The 13654-nt window shown below is 45.7% G+C and overlaps 1 protein-coding gene across 3 annotated transcripts in view; it reads left to right on the top strand.

Annotated features, from left to right (window-relative positions):
- Nucleotides 1-7447, top strand: part of akap6 (A kinase (PRKA) anchor protein 6) — a 134056-nt gene extending 126609 nt beyond the window's left edge. For all 3 annotated transcript variants that reach the window (XM_044046748.1, XM_044046746.1, XM_044046747.1), the window contains exons 21-23: nt 859-1866; nt 2734-2832; nt 4699-7447. In XM_044046748.1, coding sequence (XP_043902683.1) covers nt 859-1866; nt 2734-2832; nt 4699-4743 — 1152 coding nt within the window. In that variant the 3' untranslated portion in view covers nt 4744-7447. The remainder of the gene's footprint in view (nt 1-858; nt 1867-2733; nt 2833-4698) is intronic.
- Nucleotides 7448-13654: the final 6207 nt, after the last annotated feature.

The raw sequence follows: 13654 nt of genomic DNA, 5'->3' as shown, positions 1-13654 counted from the left end.
TTTCATTTCGTTCGTTTAGAGATAAATTGAAACTCAAAGTAGCAAAAGTTATCTCCACTGATTTGTTCACCGAGTGGCAGTAATTCAATAAATCGCATCACAGATCATAACTTTGTGGATGTGATGACTAATTTCTTCAGAATCCACCGCGAGTAAAGTCGTCTGAAAGCTCATCAGTTTCCAGAGAGAGAAAAAGAAATCAGGCAGAAAACTCTCCTAGTATTATTATTACACCAAAATATGATCACTGAGCTTTTACCTGCAGACAACACAACAACAATGATGATGATGATGGCTTTATTAATGCTTTGTAGGGTAGTTCTAGTGTAGTTCTAGTGTAGTTCTGGTGTGTTCTAGTGTAGTTCTGGTGTGTTCTAGTGTAGTGTTAGTGTGTTCTAGTGTAGTTCTGGTGTGTTCTAGTGTAGTGTTAGTGTGTTCTAGTGTAGTTCTGGTGTGTTCTAGTGTAGTGTTAGTGTGTTCTGTAGTGTTAGTGTGTTCAGTAGTGTTAGTGTGTTCTAGTATAGTGTGAGTCTGTTCTAGTGTAGTTCTGGTGTGTTCTAGTGAGTATTGGTGTGTTGTAGTGGTGTTAGTGTGTTCTAGTGTAGTGTTAGTGTGTCTAGTGTAGTTCTGGTGTGTTCTAGTGTAGTGTTAGTGTGTTGTAGTGTAGTGTTAGTGTGTTCTAGTGTAGTGTTAGTGTGTTCTAGTGTAGTTCTGGTGTGTTGTAGTGTAGTGTTAGTGTGTTCTAGTGTAGTTGTATTTATTAAAATCTTTAAATCTCTGTGTCACACAGAAACACTGTATCATCAGCGTAGCGTGAGAGGAAACTGGTTCACTTGTATTTGCCTCCTCCTCCCTCAGGTGTTGGAACACTCCCACCGCCCTCTTCACCTCCGTAAAGGAGACTTCTACGCGTACCTGTCCCTCTCGTCCCACGACAGCGACTGTGGCGAGGTCAGCCAGTGCTCCGAGGACAAGAGCTCCACCCCGGCGCCGTACAGCATCCCCGCGTACGCGTCGCCGACGCAGGGCCTGCACAGCCCCGCCTCTGAGATGTTCACCAGCACCAGACAGAAGGTCGCCGCCTCCTCCTCTGAACGCTCCTCCCCTCACCTCGATTTCACCGCATCGACCAGCCCGTCACCGTCGCTCCCCCCGAGCCCCGACATCCGGGACGAGGAGACGCTGTTCGCCGCCTGCACGGAGGAAGTCTACCTGGGCCCGCCCCTCTGCTACAGCATGGCACTCACCAGGAAACAGCGGATACTCCTGCTGAAGGAGTCACGTTCCAAACCAGGAGCGTCTCCTTCAGAGGAGTCTGTGCTGGACCAGGAGCTTCTGTATTTCCAAGGGTCCAGTCCCACGCAGAACTCCTCGCCTCCTCTCCTGGATCCTTGTCACGGCTCGTTTTCCTCCTCCTCTTCCTCCTCCCAGCAGACGTCCAGAAAGCCTCCTCCTCCTCCTGCAGGTGAGGACCTGCACCTTCTGTGTGATGTCGCTGGAGGAGAAGTGGCAGCTGCAGCGAGTGTCAGTAATGAGGGGCCTCCTTATCTTAATCCCCGGGCTCGTGTCTCCCCGGCAGACTCCCCTGCAGACCAGTGTTTGGCAGATACTAAAACGCTTGAATCCAATATGGACGCCGTAATGACCGAGATAAGTGTCCGCGGCTCCGCTACAAATCCCTCAAAAGAGCCGACTGCCACGCGTATTAATCCCAAAATTAACTGCTCGCCGATGAGAGAGACAGATACGAAGGAGAGGAGGAGAGGAGGAGGAGAGGGGGACGCTCAGCAGGTGACGCAGGAAGAGAAGGGGAGGAGAGGGCGGAGCAACTCGCAGAGGGAAGTGAAGACGATGACAATGAAGCAGGTGAGTGAACATGAACCCTCTGCACCCTGTCCTCTCCTCCTCCCATCTTCTCTGTCTTCTTCTTCTTCCTCTCATCCCCTCGTCCTCCTCCCATCTTCTCTGTCTTCTTCTTCTTCCTCTCATCCCCTCGTCCTCCTCCCTCAGGTGTGTTAATGGATGGCAGAGTTCTGCAGACTTCTCACTTTCTCAGGTCCACAGAACAACATCAGCATAATTACCATCAGTCAGGTTTTATTAAGATTCATCAGCTGAGAGTTTTCTCTTCCTGCTCTGATCCTCCACTTCATTTCATTGCTGAATTTGTGCTCTTTTTCCTCCTCTTTCTATTTCCTCATGTAAATCAGTCTCTCTCTTCCTCCCTCCCTCCCTCCCTCTGCTGCTGTTTATCGACTGTAAACTCTGTTAAAGACGTTTTGATGTGTTTCACTCAGTGAATGTTAATAAAGGAAACATCACACAAGACCATGTAACGGGATTCAAACCCAGAACCCTCTTGCTGTGAGGCACCAGTGTGTGTGTGTGTGTGTGTTAAATTCTTCTCAGTCTGATGCTCGTTATTCTAATTTCCAACTTTACGTCAGTTTTGGCTCAAAGATGAAGAAGAAGAAATAAAGAAAGAGTCGATTAGGAAACTGTTATTTATTCTTCTCCTCCGTCTCTTGTTTGTCTTCCTCCGTTCCTCGTCGTCCATCACGTCTCCGTCTTCTACTGTTTAAACAAAAACAGATGAAGCTGCTTTTCTTTCTCTCTTTTATTTCATGTTTTCTTTTTCAAATCAACTCGTCATTTATTTCATGTTTTTGTTACTTTATTAGCAGAAGCATGAAGTGTGATACAAATACATGATTTTTCTTCTCTGTCTCTCAGGTGAGCTCTCCGTCAGCTGTCAATCATGTCACCAGAGCAGCACAGGGGCGGAGCCAGACCTCAGTGAGACACACCCCCTCCAGGCCGGCACCGCTTAGAGTAAGTGAAAAAACGACATGGAAATGAAAACATTCTGAAGCAGTGTCTCCCACAGTGTGGGCCGCTACCCCCTGGTGGACCTCGGAGGTACTGCAGCTGTGCCTCACACACGTATAAGAAACCTTTAAAATTCGGATTCACTGTGATTTAAAAACTCAGATCCAGTGAAATTATCCGGGTTCTTGTCGTCTCTGTCCTGTCGTAAACACGTCACATGACTCGCTGAATCACTGTATGAAAAAAAAACAGATCATTTACAACGTTTTCTATTTTTAATTTACTTTGTAAACTCAAACAAAGAGTGTGTGTGTGTGTGTGTGTGTGTGTGTGTGTGTGTGTGAGAGGGATGTGGCAGCCCTGTGGGTGCCTCCAGGGCTCAGCAAAACCTATTGCCCTCGTACTACATACACACACACACAAACACACACTCACAGAGACGCATAGACACAGACACACACCCCTGAGGGCAGGGCATAAAAGTCCAGGTAGACGCTCTGACAACCCAACAGCTGCAGGTTAGACAGACATGATGTTCACACACACACACACACACACACACACACACACACAGAGGACAAACCTGCATACACACCTCATATGCAAAGACATACACACATCAAGGTACAAAATCAAGCTCAGTACACACACACACACACACAGACACAGAGAGACACAGAGAGAGCACACACACACACACACACACACACACACATGTAAACCCATGACAAAAGACATACACACACACACACACACACATCATATCAGTGATGTGTACAGCTGGTCCTGACCCCCATGGCGTGCCCCAGTCTAGCCCACCTGTTCACACACACACACACACACTCACATACACACACACAGGTGCAATTAAAGCAATCGTAAATGCGGCTCATGATGTGCTCTGTGACCCAGACAGCAGAAGGTCTGTGTGTGTGTGTGTGTGTGTGTGTGTGTGTGTGTGAGTGTGTGTGTGTGTGACGACAGATTCAGCTGCAGTCGAATGTTCAAGTCGACGAATCAAAGTCAACGAGAAACTAAATAAAATGGTTAAAACAAAAAAAGAAACAAATAAAGTTGAAAATATTGACATTAACGTTAAAATAAAAAAATAACGCTGCCACCTACTGTGGCATGACTGCAGCGTCAGATTTGTCAGTGGCTCCGCCCCCTTTACTGTTTCATTATGACCGATAATCTCACTAAAAAGTTGTGTGTAATAAAGTGACAGAAACTTGTTGGCATCACTTTTGAGACACCAAGTATAATATTAGATATCATGGTAATATCGTGACTTAAATATCGTGATAATATTGTATCGTGACTTGAATATCGTGGTAATATTGTGACTTAAATATCGTGACTGAAATATAGTGACTGAAATATTGTGACTTAAATATCATGACTTAAATATCGTGACTGAAATATCATGACTGAAATATTGTGACTGAAGTATTGTAAATGTGACTGAAATATACTGTGACTGAAATATCGTGACTTAAATATCGTGACTGAAATATTGTGACTGAAGTATTGTGACTGAAATATCGTGACTTAAATATCGTGACTTAAATATTGTGACTGAAATATCGTGACTGAAATATCTTGACTTAAATGTTGTGACTTAAATATCGTAATAATAGTGTGTCTCTGGTGATCCCCACCCCGGCTGTCGACACTGTTAAAGTATCTTGTTTTTTTCAGTCAGTTCATCACGCAGCTGAAAAATCGCAGGTTTGTTAACGATAAACGTAAAAGAAACGTGGAAGTCGCTGAAGAAACGTCACGTTGTTTGCATCTGCTCATTTATGTCGTCCGGCCACTGTGTGTGTGTGTTACTTCTCATGTCTCTCTCTTTGTCCGTCCTCTCAGAGACTCCCTGTCCTCGGAGCAGGAGCCTCCAGGATCCACCTGTAGGGGGAGCTCTCTGCTGACCTGATCTGTCCTATGGGTTTCATCTCTCCTCCTCCTCTTCCTCCTCCTGCTCTTCCTCTTCTGCTTCTGGATCTCCTCCACGTTGTGACGTTGAACAGAAAAGACGATGATTTTGATTTGAAAAAAAAGTAAAGGTTTAAGAGTTAGCAACACAAACACATAATTTAACTGAGATTATCTGCTGGATTATTAGAAATCAAAGTGGAACAGAGCAGCACACACACACTGACTGAACTATTACTAACTTTACTTTTTAACCTGTTGAACCACACACACATTTATGTCCTCATCGTCCACACTAACATGTTTGATGTCCACGTGGTGTCCGCAAGAGACACAAGTGTGAGTGTGACCACGACGATGATGATGTCACTTCCTGTAAATACACAGGAGTTCTTTGCTGCGTTTTCTATGACGCATCTCTGTTTGTTTCCACGTCAGAGGAGAGATCACGTGAGATCACCTGAGGTCACCTGAGGTCACGTGAAGTTATGTGAGATAACGGCAGTTCACATGTGGTCATGTGACCTGACGTGATCAGCCATTTTGTTCACATCTGTGAAGATTCTCCTCTCGTATTTATTAAAAAACCCGTACGAATTTTAAAACTCCTGTCGTCTAAGTTTGCATATTTACATTTTATTTGTTAAACGAGACTGAGTAAATAATGGAGATCGCTAACCCCTGACCTTTGACGAACCAAACAAAGCAAACATAGACGCGTATTTAGTAAGTGCAAACGCTCCTGTGACCAAAGTCACACGATTGACGCAGGAAAACACAACCTACGAACTTTCACCTCTTCTAGAAAATGTCCTTTTTTTGGTAAAGAGAACGGATTAGCTTTAACGACGTTGGATTACGAGAATTTTTCCTCCTCAGATAAAAAAATAAATAAAATACAAGTAATACAAAGTAAAAGCATCATTTTCAACTTGTGTTAAAATACTCACTTATATATTCACCTTTAAAGTGACCACTTAAAGAAAGATAAGAAATATCGCAATGACAAACAGACAGAAGGTTTAAGCTTGTTCTTAAAAGTCATAAATAAAACGTAAAACTAAAACATTACCACAATTAAAAGAACTTCCTATTTGTCGCTTTATTTAGTTTCTGCTGGACAAAAAATTAATAAAGATTTTTCTTTTGTTCAGGTTTTACGTGAAAGATTAATCGCAAGTTTTCCTTTAGCTAACAATAGCGATAACAATCCGAAATGTTCTCAGCTGATTTTAACACTGTGTTCACGCCGGACACGACGCAAGATTACACAAGGTCACGTGAGATCACGTGAGGTTACGTGTGACGAGATCGGCCATTTTGTTCACGTCTGTGAAAATTCTCCTCTCGTATCTGAAAAAAAACAAAAACACAAAACAAAAAAGTACGAATTTAAGTATGTTTACATTCAGAGTCAACGCACAGGAGCGAGACTCGCGGCGGCCGAGCCGAGACGCGCATCAACATCGCACAAATCACATCTGGCCCGTGGGTTGGAATAGATCATTCAACTTTTGCGAAAAATCGCGATGTCGTAGCGGCGGTTTCTTCTCTGCAGACGTTTCTACAACAGTTTTGTTTGATGGTGAAAAGAAATGATCGCTCACTCTGCTCTGAATCTGCTGACCGCCACTCACGTTTCCCTGAAACAGAGACACTGAGGGGTCAGCGGAGGACGACACCATGAAGTGTCCACGTCAGGAGGGACACGGCGCCGAAGGTCGTACCTTCAGAGCTCTGCTGCTGATGGCGATGTGTTTAAAATACGCCCACTTGAGGCTAGAGCTCCAATCGCGAGTGGCGCAGAGCAACGCGACAAATCGTGTCCAGTGTGACGACACCGGACACGGTGCGGATTCACATTTACAAAGTCAAAGCACAGACGTGGTACTTGCGTCGGCCCGGGCCAGTGACCGGACTCCGCGTGGGGAAACAGATTATTTTTGTGTGCGGACCAATCGCGTTTGGTGTGAACACAGCACGGAACTTAAAATGGAAGAAAAACGCCTGAAATGTCGGATAAAACTGCGCAGAAACAAACGCGCACAAACCTCGATGAACGGAAAACGATTCAAAAAGTCTGGTTTGTTGTCGTTAAAATCCTGATCGACGTGCGAGACGTCGCATCTCCTCTTCTTTACTCAATGAAACTGTAGAATTAAGATTTCATCTATGCAACACGACCAAAGTTAGTGAGCGCTGACGACTGTCGGCGAGGACGCGTGTTGTTGTTACATAAAAAAACACTTTACAGTTACTTTCTTCTTCTTTTGTCGGCGATGATTGGCGGCGACGCTGAGGGTTAGAGGTCGGCGTTGAGACGCGTCTGCGCGCGTGTGTGAGTAGAACAAAGTTAGGGTTTGAAATCTTTACGATATTTATAATTGTGTGCCTTGCTCTTCTGTCGTTTACTTTTTGTTAATGAAAAATAAAACACGGCTTCTTGAGTTTGGCGAGGATAAAAAAACAAAGACGCGGCGCGAGTTTGACGTTGACTTTGTGTAAATATGTAAAAGTGTAAAAGCAGACGATGATGGGATGCTTGGTCTGTGTGTTTCTTTACGTTTGTGGCCTGTGATGTGAAATATCTTTATTATTAGACATAAAAGAGCTCGACTGCATGGATCTGTCAAACTACACCAAACCAACCGTCCACAAATAAACTTAATTTATTGGAAAAACATCATTTTGTTTGGTGTATTTTTCGTGAAACTTGTCTTCTGTTGTCTTTTTCAAACTGGCTCCACAGCGCCCCTGCAGGCAAACGTCGGACTAACACGGAAACTTAGTGCAGAGTGCATTAGCAGCTTCTCATGAACTCCACCGCCCCCTACTGTCTGTTAGAGGAAAACAGCACCACGGTGAGTTTTTACACCAGTGACAGACAGACTGTAGGGGGCGCTCCAGATTCATTCATTCATTCATTCATTCATTCATTCATTCATTCATTCATTTTCTACCACTTTATCCTCCACAAGGGCGGAGTCAATCCCAGCTGACGGAGAGAAACTAAACCTCGTTCTGCCACTTTCACACTTGGAAGCCTGTAGGGGGCAGTAGCTGAGAGTCAGAGACAGATTTACATAAAATTCTTTTCATGTTTGATGTAAAAAGATTTTCACTGATGGAGGACGGAGTGTGTGTGTGTGTGTGTGTGTGTGTGTGTGTGTGTGTGTGTCTCTCTCTCTGACCTTCCTGTGATGGAGTCAGCGTTACTCTCCGGTCACTAATATTCCTAAAGTGTGTGTTTATCATCAGCTCGTTCTTCTCGTGGTCGGGTGTTAAATGTTTCACGTGTGTGGAATGAAGTCAGACACATGGTTAAATAAAAAGAAAGAAAAGAAAGAAAGCACAGGTCTAATTAAAGGGCAGAAAAATACATCTTTGGAAGATCAAAAAGAACAACAAACAGCAAAGTTAACGATGTGTTTGTGATGATTGAGGTTCTGACATCATCAGGTTCTGATTTAAAATGAACTGCTGAAGAAAACACATGTGTAAAGGGATAGTTGAGGTTTTTAGACAAATAATCATCACAACGATACATTTTCAAACTGATGTCACACATGGTTCCTACCATGCTATAAAAGTTCGTACAAATGCGATCTTTCCCAGTTCTTTACAATGTTGACATGATAGAAAGGCGGTGTTTGAACACCAGCTACATACAATTATGTTAAAACTGCAGTCTGTAAACCACTCACTCTCCCACACCAGTGATTTTAGCTGCAGGGACACAGGAGCTGCTGGTCCTCTGCTGCCTCGTGTGGTCACTTTGTGTCACTGAAGTCAATCTGACCAAAGGATTTCAAATGCTGAATTGACAAAATAAGACATTAGAAGTTAGTGATGGAGGCAGCAGAGGATCAACAACTCCTGTGTGTGTGGTGTTAAAATCACTGGTTTTCTCTGTGGGCTTTGGTGTGGGAGAGTGAGTGGTTTACAAACTTCACTTTCTGTCTCACAGTGAGATGAAGACGTGAACATGTTCTTAAAGACATCGGAGACTAAGTTAAGTCTTTAATTTAGTGGCTAAAATCAGTTTGTCCTGGTGTCAGTGAAGAAGGTTTAAAGGATAATTCTGTCTTTTTCCCCATTAAAATACTGAAGCGCCGGTGTGTGTGTGTGTGTGTGTGTGATGGTGCTTCACTGTGACGTCTCTGTGTGACTGTTGACTGTCGACCGCGGCTCATTGTTGAGCTGTGATGTTGATCGTGTCTGAAGGAGCGGTCACATGACTGATAAACACTGATGAATGGAAATGGAAATGACTTCAGAGGGGAAATCTAATATAGAGGAAGCAGCAGGAAGAGTGTGTGTGTGTGTGTGTGTGTGTGGGGTGGGGATATTTGCCTTTTGCAATTAACAAGATATGTTCTTTTTTTGTGGTCAGAAAAATGGAAATGGCTTTTAAGGTCGAAAAGGTCGAGCGCATCGAAGCATGGTGGCTCTGCAATTACTCCTCACACACAGGGACAGGAGTGTGTGTGTCTGCGTGTGTGTGTGTCTGCGTGTGTGAGTGTGTGTGTGTGTGTCAGAGATCTCTTAAATGAATGAGTCAGCCGTCAGCCTGTTGAAAAGATCACACATGATTACAGAACATCACACAGACAGAAAGAAGGAATTATCTCTGCAGTCACAGACGGACGCTTCAGTTCAACACTTTCTGCTCAGAGGGCGGAGCCAAACCAAACACCTCACCTCGTGACCCTTTTCCACGATACAGTTCTTCTGCTGCTGAAGTTCTACCAAACAAGACCACGACCAAACTATGACGTAGTAAATCACTTACTGTCAACACTCTGGTCCAGTCTAGTGTCCTCAGTCTGGTCCAGGTTAGTGTCCTCAGTCTGGTGCAGGTTAGTGTCCTCAGTCTGGTGCAGGTTAGTGTCCTCAGTCTGGTCAGGTTAGTGTCCTCAGTCTGGTGCAGGTTAGTGTCCTCAGTCTGGTGTAGGTTAGTGTCCTCAGTCTGGGTGCAGGTTAGTGTCCTCAGTCTGGTCAGGTTAGTGTCCTCAGTCTGGTTTCGTGTCCTCAGTCTGGTGCAGGTTAGTGTCCTCAGTCTGGTGCAGGTTAGTGTCCTCAGTCTGGTCCAGGTTAGTGTCCTCAGTCTGGTGTAGGTTAGTGTCCTCAGTCTGGTGTGGGTTAGTGTCCTCAGTCTGGTCAGTCTAGTGTCCTGTCTGGTGTAGTTAGTGTCCTCAGTCTGGGTGTAGGTTAGTGTCCTCAGTCTGGTCCAGGTTAGTGTCCTCAGTCTGGTCCTCAGTCAGGTTAGTGTCCTCAGTCTGGTGCAGGTTAGTGTCCTCAGTCTGGTGCAGGTTAGTGTCCTCAGTCTGGGTGCAGGTTAGTGTCCTCAGTCTGGTCAGTGTTCAGTCTGGTGGTAAGGTTATTGTCCTCAGTCTGGTGCAGGTGTCCTCAGTCTGGACCAGGTCTAGTGTCCTCAGTCTGGCAGGTTAGTGTCCTCAGTCTGGTGTAGGTTAGTGTCCTCAGTCTGGTGCAGGTTAGTGTCAGGCAGGTAGTGTCCTCAGGTTAGTGTCCTCAGTCTGGTGCCTCAGTCTGGTGCAGGTTAGTGTCCTCAGTCTGGTGCAGGTTAGTGTCCTCAGTCTGGTGCAGGTTAGTGTCCTCAGTCAGGTTAGTGTCCTCAGTCTGGTGCAGGTTAGTGTCCTCAGTCAGTCTGGTACAGTGTTAGTGTCCTCAGTCTGGTGCAGGTTAGGTTCAGTGAAGTGGTTAGCCTCAGTCCAGGTTAGTGTCCTCAGTCTGGTCCAGGTTAGTGTCCTCAGTCTGAGGTTAGTGTCCTCCTTAGTGTCTCAGTCTGGTCCAGGTTAGTGTCCTCAGTCTGGTCAGGTTAGTGTCCTCAGTCTGGTCAGGTCAGGTTAGTGTCCTCAGTCTGGTGCAGGTTAGTGTCCTCAGTCTGGTCCTAGTCTGTCCTCAGTCTGGTCCAGTCTAGTGTCCTTAGTCTGGTGCCAGTCTAGTGTGTCCTCAGTCTGGTGCAGGTTAGTGTCCCAGTCTGGTGTAGGTGTCCTCAGTCTGGTCAGGTCCAGTCTGGTCCAGTAGGGTGCAGGTTAGTGTCCTCAGTCTGGTGCAGGTTAGTGTCCTCAGTCTGGTGTAGGTTAGTGTCCTCAGTCTGGTCCAGTCTAGTGTCTAGTCTGTCCTCAGTCTGGTGCAGGTTAGTGTCCCTCAGTCTGGTGCAGGTTAGTGTCCTAGGTTCCTCAGTCTGGTAGGTTAGTGTCCTCAGTCTGGTCAGGTTAGTGTCCTCAGTCTGGTGCTAGTTAGTGTCCTCAGTCTGGTCAGGTTAGTGTCCTCAGTCTGGTGCAGGTTAGTGTCCTCAGTCTGGTCAGGTTAGTGTCCTCAGTCTGGGTCCAGGTTAGTGTCCTCAGTCTGGTTAGGTTAGTGTCCTCAGTCTGGTGCAGGTTAGTGTCCTCAGTCTGGTGCAGGTTAGTGTCCTCAGTCTGGTGCAGGTTAGTGTCCTCAGTCTGGTGTAGGTTAGTGGTGTCCTCAGTCTGGGTGCAGGTTAGTGTCCTCAGTCTGGTGTTAGGGTTAGTGTCCTCAGTCTGGTACAGGCAGTGTCCTCAGTCTGGTGCAGGTTAGTGTCCTCAGTCTGGTGGAGGTTAGTGTCCTCAGTCTGGTCAGGTTAGTGTCTCAGTCTGGTCCAGGTTAGTGTCCTCAGGCAGGTTAGTGTCCTCAGTCTGGTGTAGTTAGTGTCCTCAGTCTGGTCCAGTCTAGTGTCCTTAGTCTGGTGTAGGTTAGTGTCCTCAGTCTGGTCAGTTAGTGTCCTCAGTCTGCAGTTGAGTGTCCTCAGTCTGGTGTAGGTTAGTGTCCTCAGTCTGGTCAGGTTAGTGTCCTCAGTCTGGTCAGGTTAGTGTCCTCAGTCTGGTCCAGGTTAGTGTCCTCAGTCTGGTCTTAGTGTCCTCCAGTCTGGTCAAGGTCTTAGTGTCTCAGGGTCCAGGTTAGTGTCCTCAGTCTGGTCCCAGAGGTCCTCAGTCTGGGTGCAGGTTAGTGTCCTCAGTGGTGCAGGTTAGTGTCCTCAGTCTGGTGTAGGTTAGTGTCCTCAGTCTGGTCCAGTCTAGTGTCCTTAGTCTGGTGTCCTCAGTCTGGTGCAGGTTAGTGTCCTCAGTCTGGGTCAGGTTAGTGTCCTCAGTCTGGTGCAGGTTAGTGTTCAGTCAGGTCTCAGTCTGGTGTGAGTTAGTGTCCTCAGTCTGGTCCTAGTCCTTAGTCTGGTGTAGGTTAGTGTCCTCAGTCAGTCCTCAGTCTGGTGCAGGTTAGTGTCCTCAGTCTGGTCCTCAGTCTGGTCCAGGTCAGGTCAGGTCCTCAGTCTGGTGCAGGTTAGTGTCCTCCAGTCTGGTCCAGGTTGTGTCCTCAGTCTGGTCCAGGGTCCAGGTTAGTGTCCTCAGTCTGGTCAGTGTAGGTTAGTGTCCTCAGTCTGGTGTAGGTTAGTGTCCTCAGTCTGGTGGAGGTTAGTGTCCTCAGTCTGGTCCAGGTTCGTGTCCTCAGTCTGGTCCAGTCTAGTGTCCTCACTAGACCTGGTCCAGGTTAGTTATGTTGAATATTTTTCTTTCTAATTTCTGTTTCTTTGCTGAAGGTTTTTTTTTTCTTCCTGAAAATAAAGAGTTTCAACGTTAAATTGTCACAAACGTTAAAGTTTCAAAACTGTTTGTATTTGCTTGTTTTTATTCCTCCGCACCAGCAGGGGGAGCACAGTGAAGGTCACAGCAGCAGAAACAAAATGTGCTCAAGGTTATCCGATTGTTTTTGTCCTACGCTTTAATCTCACTGTGAGACAGACTGAAGCAGTAGAACAGTGAGCTAAAGTCACTGGTTTCCTCTCTGGACTTTGGTGTGGGAGAGTGAGTGGTTTACAAACTTCAGTGTTAGCAGTGAAGCTCTTCTCCTCATCTACAGCACGTCGAGCCGTCGATGGATCACAAACCCTTGATGACTTGTGCGTCTCATATACATCCCATAATGTAGGATCAGCTTACCAACAAATCTGTTTTCAATCTACGCTTCCATTCCCCTGCTCGTCCACATCACAGTGCAGCTGGTGATGAGAGGACGCTGCGCTCATCAGGGAGGAGCGAGGAGGAGAATGAAGGACGGATCACGGAGGCTTTCTCCTCAGCGCGACTCCAACATCATTACTGACTTATAAAAGGAGAAGGTGCTTCTGTGTGTGTGTGTGTGTGTGTGTGTCTCATTCCCATTCAACTCCCACACGAGTGGTTTAAAACACAGCAGCACCTTGAAGGATTCTAATCAAACAAACACTTTTTAAATGGAACTTTGATTCAGTGTTTCACTGAGCTGTGATTACATCCTGACTGTGTGTGTGTGTGTGTGTGTTTGTGTGTTTCACTCACCTGTCTGCACACGAGAACATCACAACATCTTCATTTTTTTTCCCCTTAAAATCAAAACTCAAAAAGTCAAGGCATGTTATCTAGGACTTTATAATAAATAAAAAAACAACATAATACGACTAGTAATAATAATAATAGAGCAAATTCAAATACAACAACTTACTCTTTCAAAAATCATAGCCACGCCCCTTTAACAGAAGCACAGTTCAACAAAATGGACAATGAACAACAGACTTGTGGAATCAAGTTCACGTCTTTAGCTTCACTGTGAGACAGACTCTGAAGTCTGTAAAGCACTCACTCTCCCACACCAAAGTCCACAGAGAAAATCAGTGATTTCAGCTGCAGGTCCTCTGCTGCCTCGTGTGGTCACTTTGTGTCACTGAGGTCAATCTGAACCAAGATTCTCAAATGCTGGTGGTTTACAAACTTCAGTTCAGCTGTCACTTCATACTCCGGTCAGATGGTGGCAGTAGTGTGACAGTAAACTGGTTTCCCAGCGGCCATTTCCCATGAAAGAGTATAATTAGGAGCTTTGA

The sequence above is a fragment of the Solea senegalensis genome, linkage group LG16 (assembly GCF_019176455.1).
Source record: "Solea senegalensis isolate Sse05_10M linkage group LG16, IFAPA_SoseM_1, whole genome shotgun sequence".
Taxonomy (NCBI): Eukaryota; Metazoa; Chordata; class Actinopteri; order Pleuronectiformes; family Soleidae; genus Solea; species Solea senegalensis.
This window is presented reverse-complemented; position numbering and strand designations above follow the sequence as displayed.